The sequence below is a fragment of the Phasianus colchicus genome, chromosome 1 (assembly GCF_987193195.1).
Source record: "Phasianus colchicus chromosome 1, bPhaCol1.hap1.1, whole genome shotgun sequence".
NCBI classification, from domain to species: Eukaryota; Metazoa; Chordata; class Aves; order Galliformes; family Phasianidae; genus Phasianus; species Phasianus colchicus.
The window spans coordinates 3,550,245-3,573,178 of NC_143436.1; the positions used below are offsets into that span (position 1 = coordinate 3,550,245).

Here is a 22,934-nt window from a genome sequence, read left to right on the forward strand (position 1 = left end):
CAGGAGAAGCAATGCTTTGTTTTCCTTTTGCAAGCAGCCTTGAGGATGTCAGATGACAGCCTGCACAGTCAAACTGCATTTGAATTGCTCCTCTGTCTGGAGGAGGAATGATCTCTCTGGGCTCTTCTTATCCTCATGGCTGATAAGCTGAGCCCTCCTGGGAGATTTTCTCATTGCGAGAGGCTGGGAGCACTCTGAAATCCAAGCAGAAGAGGCCCCAAGCCTGAACCCGTTCATTTCCTTCTTCCCTAGGCCAAACTTAAATAGCTCACTTTTGAGGTTGGGAACATACATGGCAAGCCGGCCCACGCAGTGGCTGTTTTCTGCTTCTGAGTCACTTTTCTAAGCCAGCCTGCTTTTATAACACAACTTCCTCCATTAGCTGATAATCTCATCACTGTACAACCTCACCAATTGCTTTTGGGAAATCTAAGTGCATAACATCTATTCCATTTCCCTTCCCTACGTTGGCAGTAATACTGTAGCTTCAAAGAACTCAAGTTAGTTAAGCAAAAGACCTCCTGCTTGTAAATCCACGTTAGCTGTCTCCTCTAATCCAATTAAGCTTTACAAGGTGTTCCCTCACTAAATCCTAAAAAATTGTTTCTGATATTTTTACCCACAATTTATGTTAAGCTACTCTGTTTATAATTGCTTGTCTAATCGTGTGCTCCTATTTTTGAATAATGGTGTTAGGTTTGACATTTTTGCAGTGCTCCTGTGTCACCTAAGAACTGCTAAAATATTTTTACTCAAGACTTCACTCAGCTGTGTGCTTATTGTTTCCAAAGTTGGTGAAGTTTGATTAATTAAAACAAGTGTGCGTTGGTGCTCTGAAGGGCTTTTATTGCCATTAATGCCATGTGTCTGGTGAACCCTCTTACTGATTGAGAAGTAGTGAGAAATACAGGTGGAGAACTTGTAGCAGTACTGCTTGCAGTACAAATGCAGGTACAGGTGGAGGTGTGACTTCGTGAAGATTTGGGGAGCTTTTAGCAGAGGGAAGATTTAGAATGGATATAAAGAAAAAGTTTTTTACAATAAGGATGGTGGGGCAGTGGGACAGGTTGCCCAGAGAAGTGATGGATGCTCTGTCCTTGGAGACACTCAAGGTCAGATTGGATGGGGCTCTGAGCAACCTGATCTAGCTGTAGGTGTCCCAGTTCAGTGCAGGGGGGTTGGACCAGATGACCTTTAATTGTCCCTTCTAACTCAAACAATTCTATCATTCCCCAAGTCTGTAATTTCGGGCTTTGCGCTAAGGATTTTATGGTTGGTTGGGAGATAAAAGGAATGAAGACAAAAGATAGAATTGCGTCACATCACAGATCTCACATTGAAGAACAGGGTCCAAAATGTGTAATTTTCTCAGGTTCATCAGGTCCAAAACTCAATATACCTGACCTTGGAAGCTGGATGCAAATTTTAGAGGACTCTGGCAGGTAACAGGCAATATCAGAGGTGGGAGTAGGGTAGATGGAGGTTTATTTGCTTGCCATTTTTGTGTTTTCAAAGACAGTAGCAATTTCAGATGCAAATGACTTGGTTTCTGTCAGTAGGATCAGTGGAGAATATTTTCACACAGTACTGGCAGGGAGTTCTGTTGAGATGTCACATTGTCACATAACCAAGATTTAGTGAATAATCCGTGATGTACAATCTAGCAACACGATGATTTTGAGCCAGATGAAGAGAAGTGGCATCCTCTCACTTGCAGCCAACAACAAAAGGGATGGAATTTAAGTGGGGAGCAGCATATGCTTTTGAACCTTAAATAGACTGGTCTTTCAAAACGAAGAGGAAGAGCGGTGATTCCTCATGCTGGAATCTTTCCTAGACAAATATCACATTTGCAATCTTCAGCCTTTCCTTAAAGTTTAACTAAAAAGATCAAAAAGAAGAAAAGAGCAGAGCTCCTCTATCTATGTAGTAAACAACTGCTCTCTAGGTCTAGGTATTTCCTCCTCTACAAAATATTAAACAGTACCTACCTCAACGTTGTCTTCGTGTTGAAAAAAAATAGTTTAGAATAGATGGAGCCATCATTTGGGGGTTGTTTTTGTGTTTTAGTTTGGTTTGGTTTGGTCTTGTCGTGGGTTTTTCAACTCCGTGTTGGAAACGCTCCTACACTTGAGTTACAGCCTCCTGGAAATGAAGTTTATGATGGAAACCAAGTGACTTTTACTGTGATGCAGAGAAGTACCTCTGTAGTGTTACTGGGCAAAATGTAAGCACTGGTATCGCGTCTACCCTGGCTGGGTACCCAGACATACATCTTCCATAGATAAATTTCTCCATGCTATGACTTTCTTCCTACCCCATAATGAAAGAGGTTTCCATCAAGGTGGAACCATTTCTGATAGAGGAGTCCTGTCCTGCCTTTGTTTTTACATCAATGGTGCAAAATCTCCTGATTGATTAACATTTTTCTCTAAAACTTTTCCTATTCCATCTTCAGTGCTGACTTCATTGTATCTCTCAAGTTGAAGTTTATGAAAAATTTCCAGAAAGAGTGGTGAAGTATTGGAACAGGCTGTCCAAGGAAGTGTCACCATCCCTGGGGGTGTTCAAGAAAAGGGCAGATGTAGCACTGAGGGACATGGTTTAGTGGACATGGTGGGGATGGGTTGATGGTTGGACTGGATGATCTTAGTGGTCTTTCCAACCTGAATAATCCTATGATTCTGTATGCTTTCCTAGCATCACAAACCTCACTATATCATTCTTCAGATTTCTCTAGGAAGGAGTGCTGATGTTGGTCTGTTCCCTTCCTCCATGACCTGAAAACAGGCAGAGAAGCTTGCCTGCTCTGACCAAGATGTCTCCAGCCCAGAAACAATTTTTCTAATAATATTGAGTGATGAGCACATAGCAGAGAGCCTCAAAAGAAACACAAAACAGTGACATACTCTCTACTTCCAGCTATCAGTGGTTCAGGATGGCAGGAACCAGGGATGAACTCCTTTCTTTTTATATAAACTATCCATGACTTCAGTCTTCATTTTCCTTGCTAGTCTGTTTGCTCTGTTGACCAACCACCTGTATGGAAATGGTTTTATTATCTTCTTGATGTTGCTTAGAAACATTGAAACCCCAGGAGACCTGGAGACTGGTTCACAAAGAGATTTCCTGTAGCATCTACAAGTTGTCAGTGGATAACATCAGAGGTATTAGAGCACAGTTAGTTTTATAAACCCACTTCTTTCATGGGATCAAATCTCCTATCATTTCCCAGCTTTTTCCTGCAGATGAGTTATTAAGCCCTGTCCCTGAAACAGACAGGCATTTTTAATGGGCATGAATAGGTTGCTAGTCCCAGTGGCAACTTCACCTTACTAACTGTTCTGCTCCTGGAAGAGGATATTGCCCTCACTTTACAGCAATGCCAGAATGGTACTTTAGAGGTGGGACTGGTTATCAGTTCCCTGAGCCCAAACTCCCACAGATGAGGTGAGCTTGTGGCTGTGGTAGCACAAGCACGGCCACCAAGACTTGAGTTTCCAGCCCTCAAAAAGAAGTAGGAATTGCAGTGGATCGATGAAAACAAAATGAAAAAAAAGGTAAAAATGAAAAACAGTTCATTAAGGGTAGAATTGCACTCTGATCCCATCTCTTTCACAGTTAGTTGTCAGTTGGTTTTGTCCCAAGCTTATCAGCAGCTGGCAGCTAGAAGAGCTAAGGGATGCTCAGGGAATTTGGCTTTGTTTAGCAGGTTGTGATTGCTCTATCTACCAGTAGGTGTTTTGATTTCTCTCTCATTGCTGGACAGTTTGAAGAGCATCTCTCAATCTCCTTTTCTTCTGCTTGCCTCCTGAATTCATGATGGGAAGAATAAATTGTCCTCATTCTCCACTTCTGTCACTGACAGCGTGAAGCTATTTTGGCCTTCTGTGGTCTGTAATGGAGCAGTGCTTTCCCAAGCAGTCACAGAACAGCTTTTGCAGCAGAAAGATCTCTAGCAGTTTTCCCAGACTTCTGTTTATTAATGGTTGTCATAAATATTTTTATCCAAATGATGATCTATTGTGTAAGACAGTTCTGTCTCAGACCCTTCACCCTTTAACGACTTGGGTCTGAGTTTCTGCTCACATCCTACCTCTGCATCTCTCCTGGATAGACTGCAACTGGAGATATTTTGAGTATAATTCTCTCTCTTTTTTTTTTTTTTTTGCTCCAAAACTAGCTCAGCATTTCTCAGTTCAGAACTGCAGCTTGCAAATTGCTGGAGGTCTTCTATTCTCTCTCTGCTGTGCTGAGCCTAATAACAGATCCTTGCAAAATGTCAGTGCTCGATGAATTGAATTCTGTGAATCAGTGTTTCCTGATGCAGTTTTCTCCCGTTGGTGTTTTTCCAGCCATCCCAGACCACAGCTGGTCCTGCATCTCAGGCCTTGCAGTGGGCACTGGCCATGACTCTGCAGGGTCCATAGAAGTCAACATAATTTAGTGGGCAGTATTGGTGGTAGGTGGACAGTTGGATAGGATGATCTTTTCTAACTTTATTGATTCTGTGATTCTATGACTCTGTACAGAGGACAAGTTTTGTAGGATAATGAATAAGGTGGTTATTTATTTTCCTCTTCAAGTTTTTGTTGTAAACAGAGCATTCATAAAAATTTGCCAGCAAATGTAGAAAAAAAAAAACACGATTTCAGAATGCAAATCTTTATTCTGAGTTTAAATTAAAACAAAGCAAACCAAAAGCATGTTGAGGTTTGGAAGAAATTTTAACTTAAGAGGTCCCAACTACAGTTCTTCAGGTTATAAACCAGTCTCTAGGTATTACAGAATATGGAGATATCTCACACATGAGCTTGACTTTTGCAGGATATTTGCTCCTTTTCTGAAAAATCTCATTCATTTGACAACAGAAATAGGAGACAAAGAGGGATGTATACGAGGTTTTATTAAGACTGTCAATTCCCAATTAATTAAGGAAGTGTTCCATATAAACTGAATATCTAACTCATTCTTTAATCCCAGTTATTTTGCCAAAGCAATGTCTGAGTTAGTTTTCATTGCTAAAAAGCACCCCTGGGCATTTGCTGCCTGGCTGTGTGATGATGAGGTAGCTGGTGGCCTTTAGCTCTGCTTTTTGCTGCACCCATCTCATCATTCAGTGAATAAACCATCTGACAAATGGAGACGTCAACAAAAAGGCTAATATTTTTTACAAGCTAGATGGATCTCTATTTAGTTGCCATTTTGTGGCAGTCAAACAGTCCTATTAGGAGTTTGCCAGTTTCTAGGTTGACTAATTGATCTCCATGCTATCCTTTTCAAGAAGAGCCATGCATCAGCTTCTACTTGACAAATGGTACAAGTGACAAAAAGAATCACAAACAAATTCAGGGGAGCAGAAGAGGTAATGCTAAAGTATGACTTAATTCTCTACTGAAGTTGGATTTTATTGAGATCAGTAAATAGATCTATTGTTATCCAGAGATAAATTGATTCTTCTGATTCTTTTACAAAAAGAGGCAGATTTCTGCAGAAAACTGTTTTGGAGGAGGATGTTGAATCAATTTAATTTTTATTCCAAAATGAAAGAATTTTGATGAATTTTCTGATTTCAAATTTAGGAATTTATCAGCAGGTAGGACTCATCAGTGGCAGTCTCAATTCCCTCTACAACGAATTTAAATACAGAAACCTTCTCACTAATTGCCTAAATGAGAAGGCTTAGGATTCTTGTTAGCGACGGGATGTAAAAAAATAACAGTACCACAATTGCAGTAGCACAAAAAATGCAGTAAAAAAAAAGAAGAACAACAGAAAAGGAAACAGCATTTAAAATGGATTGAGGGATCGTGAATTCAGCATGGGATGATGAAAACAACATGCTGTGATAGGACAAGGGGAAAAGGTTTCAAAGAGGGAAGTTTCAGGGCATCTATCCAAGATCTTGGAGCAAATCAGCAGGAGAGGATGAGGGGTTCCTTTGAAGCCATGCTACCTGGGCCAATCTCATGGGAATTCAATTCGTTAATCTTAGCTTGGTAAACCCCATTTACAACACTAATTAACATCCACATCCTTTCCAGCGTTGTCAGTATCACAGATGCTCTAGATCTGCAATGCACCATAAAACAGCAGAAAATCCAAACTCATACACAATCACTTGATGGTGCTGGAATAGTCATTGCATTGCGAATTACCTTAAAAGCCTGTACTGTCAATAATTTCTAAAAGTTCCAATGTAAAAACTCAGGAAAAAAATAGCTTACGTGGAAAAGGGAACCCTAACACAGCAAACTAATTGCTGAAACATTCATGCATCAGCAGAAAACAAAACACATTTAAAATGATTATAAACTTCATTTCCACTGTTTGTAGGGCTAATCTAGAAGTGGCAATTCTTGTCTTGCAGATACAGCAATTACAGTAGCAGTCCCATTATGGCCCCGGTCATTGGGTCAGGCAACTTATCTTTTGAAATCTAAATCCTGATGGAGAAAATGTAGTTTAAAGCTGAGCAAGGCGAAACCCATCTGCAATTGTAATAATAATAATAAAAAAAGTTTACATTTCACATAAGGTCGGTATGCCTTGCTAAGCTCTTTTCAGCACAATTATTGTGTTGAAACTATTTGGTGACTACTTATAAATTCATAGAACTGAAAGCAAGAGGAAACCAGCGTGGTGGTGTGATGTCACCTGCATAACTCAGGTCATAGACTTGCTCAGGGAGATGTCTGTTCTGAGCCTCAGCTAGGCAATGCTGCATATCTTTTAGGAAAATAAACCATCAGTGCTAAATGCTTCCAGGGATTCAGCACATGTCTTTCTAAACATCTACCATTAAGCAGTGGGCAGTCCACCTAGTCCCAGAGCTTCACAGCATCCTTGCGAGATGCAGATATGCTCTCATCAAGTGGAAAAACAAACAAACAAACAAGTGGCCCAGATTCATTCTGCCTCCTGTATAGTCACACAAGGCTTCCTTCATAAGCAGTGGGGAAAAATAGTCCTGAATGGTGTTCCTCATAGAACACTGAGTTGGAACAGAGCCTTAAAGGCCATCTGGTCCAACTCCCCTGTGATGAACAGAGACACCCACAGCTTGATCAGCTGTTCAGAGCCCCATCCAGCCTGACCTTCAGGAATGTCTTCAGGAATGGGGCATCTACCACCTTTCTGGGCAACCTGTGCCAGTGCCTCACCACCCTTATTGTAAGTATATTTTTCCTGTCCCTGTCTGAGACTCTCAGGCAATATAAACTGGAGGTAAAATGAGCTGTTCAGATGTGGGTCTCTGTCCAGAAAAGGCAGTTTGGAGATGCTGATTCTGGAGAAATGTGTGAAATAAGAACCAAAATGAATACTGAATATCACAGGGATGCCTGTTCCTGGAAGAGGAAGTGTAATCCTCAGGGAGTAGAGGTAATGTTGTTCCTCCAGGATGTACATTAATGCTGGGCAGACAGAAGGACAGGTAGGTATCAGAGAAGACTCAGTGATCTTTGTGGGTTCCTTCCTACTACTTAGAAATAGAGAATAGATAGTTTAAAGGTAGTATAACTTCTCATGCCAACAAAAACATAGTGCTGGACCTTGGGACAGTTACTTCAGGGCTAGGACTAACTTTCTTCTGATCCTTGATGCTTTTTGCTCCCTGTCCCCTCCCTGAGTAGCCATGAGGTCTTCAGGTGAAAAGTGCTGTTGAAGAAAAGGAAGAGTAAAGGGGAGCAATGAAATCACTGCTATTGCTATCAGAATCATAATGTCATAGAATCACAAAATGGCATAGATTGGAAGGTAGCTTAAGGCCCATCCAATTCCAACCTTCCTACCATGGGCTGGTTGCTCCCCACTGGATCAGCCTGCCTGGGGTCCCATCCAACTTGACCTTGAATGTGTACAGGGATGGAGCATCCACAGCTTCTCTGGGCAGCCTGTGCCAGCGCCTCACCACCCTCTGAGTAAAGGATTTCTTCCTAACATCTAACCTAAATCTCCCCTCTTGTAGTTTAAAACCATTCCTCCTTGTCCTATCACTGTTAGCCCATGCAAAAAGCCAGTCCCCCTCCTGCTTATAAGCTCCCTGCAAGTTCTTGAAGGCTGCAATGAGTGAGCCCAGACATTGCCTGGCTGGAGATGTGGAGCTACCCTGGGAGCAAGGAGGACTTTGCTGTCCCAGCTGCACAGCACATCTTGTGTTTCAGAGAGGCTCTCCAAGGATCTGACCCTACTCTTTGCTCTTGTTTCTTTCCCCTTACATTGTGTGCCAAACAGGCCTCCCTTCTTTATGAACAGGGACAAAAGAATTGTTTGGGGATTTTTTTTTTTTTTCTTCACGGCGTGGTGTGCACTGTGTAATGCACCCGAGCAAGTTCCCCAGCTCAAATCATATTGTGTGCTTTTGTAAGAGATGTCTGAAAGGGGGGCAGGTGTAATTGGAGACCTGAAGCTAGAGCGGCTTTGATCTTGGATGCAGAGGGCTCCTTTAAGATGCTTCAGTGCGTTAATCCCACTCCCTTTCAAGATGCCAGTTTGGAAACCACCTGGATGGAGCTGGCAGAGGCTTTATGGGGTCTCTTGGGTCTCTATGCTTTATGCATGGGCCAGCTGGCAGTGTTCATACAGCAGCCGTCCAACACTGTCACCCCATAGCCCGGGTCCTTGACCCCCCCCAGGCAGCACTCCTGCTCAGCAGCAGCTTTTGTAAGTTCAGTGCTTGGCAGCTGGGAGCTGAAATGAGATCTCTGCTTCCTACGGTACCAAAACAGTACTGGGGAGTGTTGAAGGCCTTAAATCAGATTTGAATCAATTATCTGCGGGGACAAAAGTTCTGTTTCTCTACAGAGCCTCATGCCATGTGGATGCTGTTTATGTCTTTGCATTCAAAAGAAAGTGCAGCGTGACTTTCAACTCCTGCTTTGGCTGGGGGAAAAGATATGAAAAAAATATGAAAAAAATTAAGGGAGCACAAAAGGCAAATGTGCCATTGCACAATTCATGCAAATGCCTGAATTCAGAGTAATCACCAGGAGGCAACAGAAAGGAAGACCCATGAATGCTTTGGGATGCTGACAAAGCCAGCTGCATTAATGCTGCTGTACCTCTGTGATGTCTGTAGTCACAATGTAGTCATCTCAGCCTCAGGAGACACATCCAATAATCCCACAAGCTTTGAGTTTTTCAGGTTCTTCACTGAGGAACTTTAGCCGTGTGTACAGCAGTGACATGCAAGCACAGTGACATGCATGGCCCCTTTTTGCCCAGCTGAGACCAGTGATGCCCCATATCAAATATCCTGGGGACAGCATGCATGACTTAGGTGCAGTGCTGAAACACTCCTGCTTTACTAATTCATAGAATCATAGAATGGCCTGGGTTAAAAAGGACCACAATGATCATCTAGTTTCAATCCCTATTCTACGTGTGGGGTCACCAACCACCAGACCAGGCTGCCCAGAGCCACATCCAGCCTGGCCTTGAATGCCTCCAGTGATCCAGGGACATCCACAACATCCTTGGGCAACCTGTTCCAGTGCATCACCACCCTCTGAGTAAGAAATCTGAGGTGGTTAGAAGGGGTATTAAGCAATATTAAGTATTAAAGTCCTTGGTTAAGTCTGAAACTTGTCATACTTGCTCTCAAATCATGTCAAATGGCCATTGGGTGAGGATCTTTTTTTATGAAAAATATGGTTTTTTTCATTCTTTAAGACAATAATTAAGTTTTATTGTGTGATTTTCCTGCCTTTGCCTTCCAAACCACGACTGAGACACAGCCTATTCCCATTAAAAAAAAAAGATAAAAATAGCAAAAAGGGCCTGAGGGTTTTCCCAGCAGTGTTCTCCAGGGATCAATATTGGGCCCAAAGCAATTGAAAATGTTCATGAATGAGCAGGAAGTTGGTATTAAACCCTGCAGATAAAATATTCAGTGGTGCAATGATTAGCTCAGCATTAACGATGATGGTGAGGACAGAGAGATTCAGTGTCTTCAGCATCCTCAAACAAAACAAATGCAAACTTCTCTGTCTCCTAAGAAGGAATGTAGGTCAGGCTGGAAAGCGGGAGCTGTGTCCTAGAAAGCAATGACTGAGATGGATGAGTGGATCAGTTGCCTGTATCCTCGCACAGAGTTTCTCCTGGTCCTTGGCAGAAACGTTCTGATACCATCCTGGCTCTGGGCAGCCTGGTCTGGTGGTTGGCGACCCTGTCTATGGCAGGGGGGTTGAAATTGGATGATCTTTGAGGTCCTTTTCAACCATTCTGTGATTCTGTGATGTATAGGGGGATGACAACAGATGATCTAAATGTCCCTTCTGACCTTAAATGTTATGCATTTATATGATCCCTGAATCAGATGTCCTTGAACTTTCATTTTATGACAGGACAAACGTCTGAGAAAGCTGGAAAAACATTTGTACTGCTTGCAATGTTGGGTTATGCCATTAACCCTTTGAAATACGGACACTGAAGGATGGGATAGGGCAACCCTCATTGCATTCAGTAGAAATGTTGCATCTCCTTGAAATAAAATGCTGCAGAGAAGGAGCTGGGCTTTGCTAGGAACTTCTTTTCACTTACTCCGCTTTGAAACAAACAGCAGAGACATATGAAGGCAAATAGATGTGGCCCAAAATAGTTGCCCACGTCTCTGCTTGGTAATTGCCTTTTTGGCAGCACTAATTACCACCCAAACCTCGGAAGTGCTCTGAGCTCTCGCAGGCGTCAGCTGAGCAGTAAGCTCTGTCTGGTTTTCTCTCATTTATTAAATTGAGACACGCATTTAAAGGCTTGGGAACAGCCTGCTTTACATTTTCTTCCTAGATCTTAGTTAACTCTTGACTGAAACACTCATTAAAGCCATCGGTGGTGAATGCTCTGCAGAGGTATTATAATAACTTTGGAAAATCCCAAATCTGCATCTCTCAAGTTTGCTGCAGCCCAGGATGAACTGCAAGCAGGGGTTATCACGGCTCTCCCTGCGTCAGATCTTAAGTTTTTGGTTTGCAGATGAACCAGTGTGACCTCATAATTCTTCAGCTGATCTTATCGCTTCAGCTGATGCTGCCTGTGGCAGGCAGTGGAGCTTGTGTCAGCTGAGATTTGATGGCACTACGTGGAGCATTACTTAAAAAGGGAGAGGAAGCAGTGATGAGAAGAGAGAGGTTGAAGGAGGGTATGTGTGAGGGTGTCTGGGAATAAAACAAATGCTCCGTTTCATGGCTGGGAGAGGAGCTGCTCTTATTTTTCCTTTAGCACCATATGGCAATGACTGAGGATAAGGAATGGGGCTATGTGGGCTATTTCTGCCAACCAATACAGTTGTTTTGTGTTATTATATATGTGCTATCATGAGAGATTTTAAGTCTGACCACAACTGAGGAAAAGGCAGTTTTTTCAAATTGTCTTCAACACTCTCTGTAGCTTGACTGTGCTTTTAGGGGTAGGATAATCCTATAGTTTTAGAGTCATAGAATATCCTCAGTGGGATGGGACCCATAAGGATCTTCAAGTCCAACTCATCCTGCACCAGAGGACAAAAGTCCATCCTTTTGTTTTCCAGTTTACTGGCTGAAACGCTTGACTGTGGTATAAGGAAAACAAGGCAACATGGATCTGAAGCAACCTGGACTCGTTAGGGAGAAATGCAGGCTGAACATGGCAGGTAGAGCAAGTTGGCCTGAATTACTCAGAGAATTGCCTGGAGAAGCTGTGGATGCCCCATCCCTGTAGGTTTTCAAGACCAGGTTGGATGGGATCTTGAGCAGCCTGGTCTGGTGGTGAGCAACCCTGCCCATGGCAGAGAGGTTGGAACTGGGTGATCTTTAAGGTCTCTTCCAACCTAAGCCATTCTGTGATTGTATATGATTCTAATTGATGGCTTGCTGTTTGGTAAGAAGGTGAGGGTTTCATCAGACACTGCTTCCACACCTGTGGACTGAAGAACTGCTGTTTTCATGAGGAGCAAGGACTCCTACTGAATGTACTGCTTTATGGAGAAAGTACAGCAACATGCTGACAAAGTGAACTGCTGCTCTCCCAGTTGAGGATGAATTTAGTATTCCTGTTAAGGAAGAACAAGAGTGAATACAGAGGAATGCTGTATGAGAGATAGAACTGGGACTTATGGACACGTGCTCTTCAAACTCCAGGTTGTGGTCAATATTGCAATAGGATGGCAACAAAATGGTATGTCTGTGATTTCTCTTGAAGCACTGATGCTTTTGGGAGAAGAATCATTAAGGCATGGTGGACCTCCTTGAAGGAGGGACTCTACAGGATGTGTGCTGAGCAGTTGTGATGGGGGAATCTAAGAAACTGACAAGACTTTAAGGACTGAGATACTCTTTGCTATCCTGGTGTCTATTTCTTTGTAAATAAAATCAGAACACAGAGCAGGAATGAGCTCGGACAAGGCAAAACACGAGGGCTGTGTTTACAGAGAAGATGTGAAAAGCACTAGTTTAAATGTATTCTATGTCATCACACAGGATCTCTTGAGTTCCTGGAAGTTTTCTAGCTATGCAACACCGTGGAGTTCTTCTACTGCTCTTCTGGTGATTAAAGAAAGTATATTCCATGCAGTGATTCATAATTCTGGTCCTACAACTGGGAAGAGGGGAGAGCTCGGCATGTTTGGGGAAAGTTTGCAGTGAAAAGGTTGGAGGAATAGAAAGTTAAGCATGGCAATGATGTGAGATTTGCCTCACCCAGAATTCACCTTGTATGTTGTAAATGACTCAATTTGACCTCTTTCATGTTCAGTGAACAGACATAGGAACATCCAGGGCGTGATTTATCTTATCCCTAGGAAGGCATCTGAAACAAAGCAGATAAATCCTGTCCTGTAGAGTCCCTCAATTGACAGACACTGAGCTTTTAGCTTAGGCTGTGACACTGCAGATGCATTTTGGTGAGAGAGAGCTTTACATATGTCTTATGCCAAAGTTCTTCCCAACAAAGCACAGGATTTATAGTCTTGATGGGTCCAGCATGCTTCACGTACACAATCCCAAAGTTGGCTTTTTTTGAGCCTGCTATAAGACAGGGTCCTGCCAAGGAAGGCATGGGGAACAGGAAGGCAAAGGATGCAATGGAAATTTCACTGCTATGAGAGTAATCAATAGTGAGCACATCGTGAGAACATCTAATAGGAACAGACATCTCTCAGCCTCACCCCAAAAATTTCCAGGGCTTTTGGAACGTAGAGACCATGGGCATTAAATCTTTCTGTATCTCATCTTGCTTCTGCTTTGCTTCTGTGTCAGTGGGCTGTAGGTGTGGCTGGAGTTTTGCTCTGGAAACACTGTACGGAATTCTTTTGCCAAAAACATTCAGGAGAACTCAAGGGAGCCAAGGGGAGGGGTGGAGGAGCAGCACAAACACAGCTATAGGTAGGTAGCCCTTTGTGAACAAGCATATTTGGACAGGTAATTTACCTTGCCATGCAGGGGGACATTGACCCCCAGTTTAATTATTGTGTCATTTGTCCTTGACAGCTACTGCTGCTCCCAATTAACTCTCCTTAATTAAAGCCTCCAGTTTTCCAAGTGTGTAAGCATGGATTTACTGGGAAGAGTGTTACAATGAAGACAAAGAGCTTGTGAGTGTCTGATGAGAAATGACATTCCATGTCCCCAGAGGGACTGCAAGTTATTTACTCATCATGCTAGTGTGACAGGCTGGAATCAAACTCAGAGCCTCGCCTCTGTCCCCACAGGAGCATCTTTTTCCTCTCCCACCAGCTTCACAGTCATATACATGAACACATCTCCTATTTCTTGCCAGTCTAAGACATGCTTCCCTGGTCTTTTCTTTTGTGTTTCTGCTTTTTGCTGAGTTTGCAGTCAGAGGTGCAAGAGTTTGACCAAAACAGAAAAATTCAAGGTCCCTTTGTCTACAGTTCAGTCCATATTAAAACTGGCATCCTGGGATGCCCCACGTGTAGCCAAATATCTCGGGTAACTTTGTTAAGGCTGCAGAATCTGGATCCACCAGTGATCTTTTAGGTGGTTTTTTGTCTTGCTCTGTTTAATAAATGGTATTATCATGAATACTCAATTCAAGACTTGGAAATCAAATAAGCTCCTCTCTTAATCTTGCTGCAGTTTTTTGGGGCTGGCTGAGTCTTGAAAGATAGCAGCATTCACAGAACCCGCATAGCTTAACAGAGTCACTGTTCAGTGTTTTGGAAATGTATCTTTTGACTGTTGGGAAGGAAATTGGCTACTTAAGATGCCTTTTTGTACATTTAAATTAACTTAGTCCATCAGACTGAATAAATCCTGCTGCTGTATTAACATCCAATTATAACAGAAGAGATTGAGCAATGATTCATGTTTTGACCAGAATGTTGGCAGTTTAAGGGGGGAAAAAGAAAAGAAAGAAAAAAAAAAAGAGTAATGTATATTGAAATAAAAAAGTCAAAAATGGAAGCCAGAAAATTATGACTGAGCACATAGCAGGAGCTTTTGTGAATATATAATGGCAGAAGTGAGAGCCAAATTTCTAACAGGATTAACTGTTACTGTCTATCAGATCCAAAATCTCAATCACTTTGTTTTAAATGACTTTCTGAAGCTCATTCATACTAGAAGTAGAGAGTAAAAGCAAGGCTGGGATCTACAGAAGCTGCAGTTAAGCTGGATCAGAGGTGAGGATGACCCTGGTGTTGTGCAAAAAGTCCTTAAGTCATACATATAGCAGGTGAGCTCTAAACTATACAGCAGTCTGCAGGTTTGCCAGGTTTTTTGAGATGTCCTTGGGAGCCAGAAACACATGAATGATTTCTTTGGGGACTTCTGAATGGATGTGTTGACGAAGTGAAGTATTTGTTCCAATCCTGCTGCAGCTGAGGCAGCTGGACGTGCTCACTGTTTTCTTGCTGCCCTTGAGAAGGACGTCACATCCATTTGTCTGACCCAGGCACTGGGATTACATCTCATTCTGAGAGTAGTGGGCAGGTTAGATGGTCTCCAGTGTGCTATGGACAAGGGCTTGGAAGCAGAGCAGCTCCTAGATGTCCATCAGCTGTGTGAACAGGGATCTTTAGGAGATTTAACTTAATCTCTTCAACATTTCAAAGCAACTAATATCTAAATAGTTTTTACTTAATAACTTGTTATTCAATAATAAGCTTATTCCTGGACTTCTTGCATGACCTTGCCCAGATGCCTTAGGCTTACAGCTTCTTTCAGTTGCATGAGACCTCACTTGCAGCTGTGGCTCTCGTGGATAAAATGGGAATATGTGCCACATCACTATGGGCTACAAGCACTTAGAACAACAGCAATCTCTTACCACATCCAAATTTTGCTCGAGCAAAGTGAGGCCAAAATATCAGTTAAGCTGTGACCACTGCAGAAATACACGTCTCCAACCTGGCTCATAGAGCTCTAAAATGAAGGACACTTTGCTTTTGTTAATCCTCTGTCTGCTGAGACCCTGATAATATTTGCTGCAGAACGCTGAATCAAAGTTTCACTGATGAAAGATCAGATGTGGGGATCCCCACTGAGGGTAGGAAACAAGCTTGAAATGCTTGTTAAACATTCAAAGGATGAAAAATGGGGGGGAAGGAGCAATCATGCTATGGTTTGCAGTCGAGATTTCAACATTCAGTGTTGTCCAGTCCCTTCATCCTTACAAAAAATGGCAAGGCAGCCATAATTGAGAGGTTGCATGGACTTTCCTTTTCCAGATATCTTAGGGGAAGCCTAAAAAGCTGACTGCTCCCAAGGGGCATGGTCAGTTCTCAAAACTTTCAACTTGAAAAGCTGACCTGAATTAATCACAGTTTATGTTCCAAAGGAAAATGAGACCTCTGATGTGCCTTATTTGCTTGATGTTCTTTCTCCTTTCAGCTGATGACCCCTAGGCAGCTTCTCTTTCACTTGCAGCTTCTTAGTTTTTTATAGTCTCTTCCTTAATTAATTAGAAGGTGCGACACTTACAGCCCAAGACATTTACCAGCATGGTACAATTTTAATTAGTCTCACAATAAGGCTACTTGAGGTGAACTCATAAAAGGTACTATATAGCAAAAATAACATGCAGCAATGTGAATGGTGACATAGGACACCTACTGCTTTGGCTTCCCGAGACGTGGGGTAAGGATGGGGCTTGCTGTAAGCTCACACTGCACTTTGGGACAGAGACACAAGCAATGTGTGTTCCTGCACACACAACACACTAACTGTATCCTATAGAAAATTACTCTAAGTACACAGACAAAGAAGTTTGTCTTCGATGAAGATCTCTGTTCCCAGTAGGTGCTTTCTGCCTCTGAGAGGAGCTTGGATATCCTTTGATGGCTAATTAAATAATAATAACAATAAAACCTACAGAGACAGCTTTTTATCCACTCTTTTTGTAGCAATTTGCAAGGAAATTGTAGATTTCTGTCCTCTAGGACTTCATTCTTGTTCATATGTCATAGTCACAAGTGGATTCTGACTCACAGCTTTCAAATCCAACATCACTACATTCTAGCAAAGTGCATGTTTTGAACTTTATAACCAAAACTCGCTTGTGTAAGGCAGATGTAAACTAGCTCAGAAGCTGAGATCCGAAAAAGTTATCTACAGCTAATGAGGATAAATTGTGCAGCACCATATGTTAGACCAAGGTTAGTTTGGATAGCCATTACCAACTGTATTCACAACTTTCTAATTACAAGGTGGAGATTGCACAATTGATTACATCTGGATTAAGGAAGTGCAGATTTGCAGTCTTTCAAAGCTGAATTATCTGCCTCTTCTTCAAGTACTCTGATGTTCACAGTGCAGATGTGTTCAAGCTAGATATAAGCTACATATAAGTAAAAATAAGTACATTTTTCCCAGGTGGAACTGACAGGTGGTGAAGATCAACGTACAAATAATAAGGTCTCCACCCCTTGTTATCTTCGCATTGAAGTTGTATGACTTTTTGAAAGTTGAACTGTAAGATAAGATATATTTTTGAGGTAAATGTAAGTCTAATTGGATGAAATCTTCAAGCGTATAGAAATGTATATTTGATGAACTGCGATTCCTTCTTGACCTAAAGTCTGCACCTAAAGGAATGTGGAACTGTTGCATCCAAACCCAAGTCATCTTGCCTTTGAAACTTCTTGATACTCACAGAAGTTAGAATGACTTGATAAGCTGTTCTGATTTTCCCATTTTCATTGCTCTACGATCTGTTCTGATTATGTTCTTACGTGCCTGGCAGTGGATTGAATCTGAGAAAGGCATTTCTGCGGGTTTTACTTGACATTCACCCTTTGTCCTTAAAAGCTTTAAGCAGCCACCGTTGATTTCTTTGGGTGACTTGATACAGGCAGTGGTGCGATGGTAAATAGACTCTCGTATTTCTATCTGAAGTTCACTAAAGCTACTGCCAACAGCCAAAGGTAAAATATAAATTTTCACCTTTTCACATAGACTACGTGAGGTCTGTGTAGGGGTTAGGAAGCCCATTTCTGACAAAAATAGAAAAGATCTCCATAAATATCTGGAATTTTGTTCAGAATCTCTTTTTCTTCTTTTTCCTTAACTTCCTCCTATATATACGGAGCTTTGTGTTCTTCCATTTACAGATGCAATTAGAAAGAATCTTCAGTTCAAATTCCCTGAATGTTGCACCAAGTAAAAAATTGTCACTAGGATCTCGGTGTATTCCCTTGTCATCTGTCACGAGTCGCTGTTCTGCAGTTTACATTTGACAGTTCTCAGTGGTGTTTCGTCAGTATAATATCACACTGTATCATCTGAAGGAATAAACTCTCCCTGATGACATGAGCCAGGGTGAAGGCACTGGCAATTGACTGTGTATTATGGAAGCTCTCTGAAGCTTACTCAATGGAAAAGAGACTATCAGGTCACTGAGCCCAAAGTGTATGTTTGGTTTCAAAAGAAGTAAGGGGTTTGGGAAACCTAATAGGAATCAAAAGCCTGTGGTCCATTAAACGGGAGGTCAGCTAGACAGTCCCTTCTGTCTTTGAAATCTCTGCCTGAAGGAAGGAAGGATGAAAGAATATAGTAAAATGCCTTATTTTGGCAGTGTGTGTGGGTGTTTTAGGTCAAACTGATACCTTCTGAGCTGCAAAGTCAGGGTAATGGCAAGCTCTGTCACTACCCAGGCTGGTAACCCCTGGGTGCTGGGAGAAACCTCTCTGGGATGGGGCAACCTTGGGTATGTGTCCAGACTGAAGAGCAGCCCTGAGGAAAGGGATGTGGGGATTCTGTACAGTGTGTGCCAGCAATGTGCCCTGGCAGCCAAAAGGGCCAACATTACCCCAGGGTGCATCAGGCCTGACAGGAGTTTGATTCAGTGATCATTATCCTTCCGACTCAGGATTTTCTGATTCTATGACTGGTGCAACTGACTGTTGTGGTGTGAACCTAGCACTCTCTTGGGAGCAGTGGAGATGCATGAGGCCATAGGAAAGAGACAAAGGCATCATGAGACCTCAGATTTCATAAGGAGAAGGAAAGAGGTGTGATTTGTAACCACAGTACAGGAAAGCATGGAGATCCAGGTTCACTACCACAGAAATTAACACGTTTAATTTCCCCGAGGTGAAATGTCACCACAGTTTGCACCCAGGCTGCCTGATTTGCTGAATCCCCATGAAAATGTGCATGTAAGTTGAAAAGTGAGAGACCATGTAAAGAGGTCTGGATGTCAGGAAAAACTTCTCCAAAGGAGTGGCCAGGCACTGAAGCAGGCTTCCCAGTGAGGTAGTTGAATCACCATCCCTGGAGATGTTCAGGAAATGTGGAGATGTGGTGCTGAGGAACTTGGTTTAGTGGGCAATATTGGTGGTAGGTGGATGGTTGGATTAGGTGATCCTAGAGGTCTTTTCCAATGTTAATGACTGTATGATTCTATGATGCTGAGAGATCATGATCACAGAGGTGCTGATCTGAAGAGGATTTACACCATGTTGAACTCTAGAGTAATCTGCAGCCATATTCCTGCATCTGTCTTAGCCCTGCTAAACTCAGCAGAGATGTCCTTTCAGATGATAAGCACCAGGGGAAAAGGAGAGGAAGGGTGGCACTTCTGCCAAGTCATTAAGGCGATTGCAGTGTCCTATGAAAATCCTGATAATCTGTCCCCTTTCCTCCTGCAGCTCACCCGGGTGCCTGTGGAATCCTGCAGCCAATACGAGACCTGCAGCGAGTGCTTGGGCTCAGGAGACCCTCACTGTGGGTGGTGCGTGCTTCACAACACGTAAGTACCTGCTGGTGTTTGTCACCATCCCAGCCCTCCTTTGTGCCCAGCCAGTCTCCCTCTCCAACCATGGTAGCAGCTGTAAAGAGCTGTCTTGGTCCCTGGCTTAGCCAGATGAACTTAGATGTCACCCAGGCAACTTCAGCTGGGACTGTGGGATTTGATGGGGGAGTCTTTGCTTAATCAAGAAACATTTTTTAGCTGAAAATGGAAGAGAAAGGTCAGTAGAGACCGATCAGATCTCTTCAGTTGCCACATTCATAGTGTGCTGACTGCACAGGAAAATACCCATCCACTCTGATGTGTGTTGAATCAAACCCTCCAACTGCTTCTCTCTGTGTGACAAATACTTTCTTGTTTCCATATTATGGCAGTTAGGCCCTAGCTAACAGCCAGACTGGAACTTAGCTCAGCACCTGCAACTTTCCAGTATGGGGCTGAACCTCTTCTCTTTCACATTTGTCATAATCTCCAGTGCTTTTAGATAGGAATCAGTTTTCTGAGAACACTCAAGGATCTGATCCAAGTTAGATTTCAAAGAGACAGTAAAGCTTCCAACCTCACTGTGGATTGATGTTAATCCTGAAGTTGAGCATTTGTCTTCTGTGGGTCATCTCAGCTATGCTGGCCTTGCTCATTTGGCCATCATCAAGCCATGATGTTGAGCAGAGTTGTCTGTATCCACATCCTTGGGCTTCTCTGCAACAGGCCAAGAAGAGACCTCATCTCACTGTTACAGTATTCTGCAGTGCTGCCCTCTGCAGTGCCTCACAAGGAGCAGTGGATCCAAGTGTCCTCAGGATAGGAAAATTAACTAATTGGCTTTAGTTTCTGTAGACTTTCTTAATGATGTTATTGATCTTGAAGTTCCCTCTCTGCAGCCAGTGCCAGTGATCTCCTCTTGCAGAGAGCCCTCTGCCAAAGCCATGCAGGAGGAGGTGTCAGGTTGGCTGAGCTCCTGGCTATGAGTGGCAGAGTGGTCTCATTTGCCAAGAACCTCTTAGCAGAGACAGTGGCTGGAAAGTGCATTGGATCTGTCTAACCAAATGTCTCCAGCTGAGCACTGCTCTGCAGGGTGCTGTCACTCCAAGTCTCAGCATCCTTGGCAGCGATGGATGGTTATTCTGATGGTCTCTGCTATTGCAGTGTGTCTTTTCCTCTGAGTTTACCTCACAACTTTTCCTCTTGCACTGCAAACTCTACCTGTGGAAACAGTGATCCAGTTGGAAAGATCCTTTTCTCTACCTCTCCTTTTTGAAGCAGACAAAAAAGGAACAAACTTGTACCATATCCCAACCTTCTGCGGATGCTCTTTGTCTTCTATGACCCTCAGTCAAAACAGTGGCAGTCTGCTTAATTTAAGATAATTCCTAGGTGACCCAGCTCCAAACTTATCTCTGGTTTTGGGATAATTTCAAGGGATCCTTGGCAAACTAATCCTGGACTGTGATCTTATAGTTATGAAGCCCTTCAACCTTCAATCTCAGTGCTGCTGACCTGAGGATATTTTCAACTGGTATATAGCTCCATAATATGTTTCCATTTCATATCTTGCATCCATCCTGTGGAGCATTACGTGTTGCTAACAGAAGGGCAGTACAGACTGTATGCAAGCATGAATTTGGCCATTGATTGTACTGTAACAATCAATGCTAGATATTTCATCTCCTACCATCCAGGGTCAGTGGCAACAAGCAATCAATGCACCCAACAGTAAATTCCCACAAGGAGAGAAAAGGGGCAGAGACAACTACAGATTGCCCAGCAACTCATTGTGAAAGAGTGGCAGAAATGTTGTGGCTGGTGATAAGTGAGAATGGCAGCCTTGACTGGACTAGGACAAGAAATCCTCATGCAAACTCAGTCCTTCAAGCAGAAATTTGTCCCCAAAGTCACCCAGATCTGGGTGACAGCAAGGTCCTCAAGTCCTCTTCTATTTGGTCACACTTAACCTCTGCTTCTTTATTTGTAAAACAGTGGCAAGGTCATTGAGATCCCTGTGGATTTTTCTGAAGCAATTGGAAAGCAAATGTTTCAGCCCCATTCCTGTCTTTTCCTTCCCTCTTTTTTCCCTTGCAGACAAGAAATCCTATTTCCAGCTCAGGTATGGCAGGGGTTTTCAGTTCAGTCTTGTGTGCCTGTCTGGGCCTAAGTTTTTTTTTAATCCTTCTGGATATCCCTAAGAGCAGAGAATCCATCTGCATCCCATTCAGCAATGTTTAGCTGTGCAGGACATTCATCGTAACAGTGCCATAACACCGAGGCCATTAACAGCTCTTATTTTTGCACATCAAAACCCCTTAAGATTCATTAACAGACTTTTCCTCATATGTGATGCTTGGTCAGCAAATTGTGATCAAGGATTTCTGGGTAAGTCTGCTTTAATATTTCCCCTCATGTGTGCTGACCCTTCTCTTTTTCCTCCTAAGAGGAATTTTGGGGCTTGGCTGAATCTAGTTCTACTGATGTGGGAACTGCTTTTGGGAAGGGCTGCAGGAGGCAAATAGGCTGTCCAAGACCTGGGACAGAATGGGACTGGAAATCAGATCTCCTCTAGGCAAGGCCATCCATTTCACACTTATTTCCCCTCCAGTATAAACCATCAGGAGAAACACTGGTGGGCTGGGAAATGACAGAAAACTGTAAGATGAACACAACATCTATCCTTCTATTTTTTCCTTATGGATCACTCATACTTTGGGATTCACACTTTAAGGGCTGATGCAGAACCTTTTCCCCAAATCCCCCATTTCCAAATGCATAAGAGGTCTGGGAACACCTGGGGACAGGTCTGCACCCAGCATCTCATGGTAGAGCTGTGCTATCTGTGCAAAGGGCTGCGTGCCAGGGCTCAGGAATCGATTTCCTCGGCTCTGCCGTCCTAACCTTACACTTAGAAACTCGAGTCCACTGAGAGAGAAGGAGACAGACAGACCCACAGACGGCTGCAGGAGAGAGGAGGGGGGCATTGATTGGCTTCTGCCTTGAGAAGAGGAGAGCTAATATAGAGCAGGTCACCGGAGCTTTTCATCTCAGTATCTTTAGTCTCAATCTTGTCATCCCCCCCTCTTTCCCTGTTATAGCTCAGCTCCCCTCCTGGTCTCTGTTCAGGACTCTTTAGGCGGCAATGAATCATTTAGTTGGTGTAAATTGAAAATGTGGCACTCAGTTGCTGCATGAGTCTCCAGGGGAGGGTGAGGGGCCAAGGTGGGAGCTGGAGGGAGGGGAAGGTAGTTGAGGAACAAGGCTGAAAAGCTAATAGCTGGCATGGAGGCACGTGGTGCCTGGTCACAAGGTCACAGCAATGTCACCAGCCTGAAGAGTGGGCTGCAGAGAGGGACAAGAGCAGGACAGTCTTCCCTAAGCCTGAAATGAACTGCAGCATCCTCTGGTCTTAACTGGGTGTCCAAAGACTCCATTCGATATTCAAGCACTTGTGAGTCTCCATCTGCATCCAAACAACCACCCTCCTCTGACTCCTTCCCCCATCACACAGGGGCTGAGAGTGGGGAGGATCTTAGCCCCCAAGATGGGACAAAGCCTTCTGCAGCTGATGGAGCCAACATTATTATATGGTCATGATCTACCACCAGCACCAGAGCAGACATGAACAAGTGCTATTCCACATGTTCATGGTCACCACACAAGTTTCAGCCCTATGGGAAGTCTCTGTGTCATACTTAACACCCTAGCTGCCCCAAAAAATGGATATTTGAGACAAAAAGGCAGCAGCAGCCCTGCAGGGAGAGAGA

At 43.2% G+C, this 22,934-nt stretch overlaps 1 protein-coding gene across 4 annotated transcripts in view; it reads left to right on the forward strand.

Moving 5' to 3' along the window:
* Nucleotides 1–22,934, forward strand: part of PLXNA4 (plexin A4) — a 445,185-nt gene that overhangs the window by 269,955 nt on the left and 152,296 nt on the right. For all 4 annotated transcript variants that reach the window (XM_090134078.1, XM_090134077.1, XM_090134080.1 and 1 more), the window contains one exon: nucleotides 19,082–19,182. In XM_090134078.1, the coding sequence (XP_089990204.1) occupies nucleotides 19,082–19,182 (101 nt within the window). The remainder of the gene's footprint in view (nucleotides 1–19,081; nucleotides 19,183–22,934) is intronic.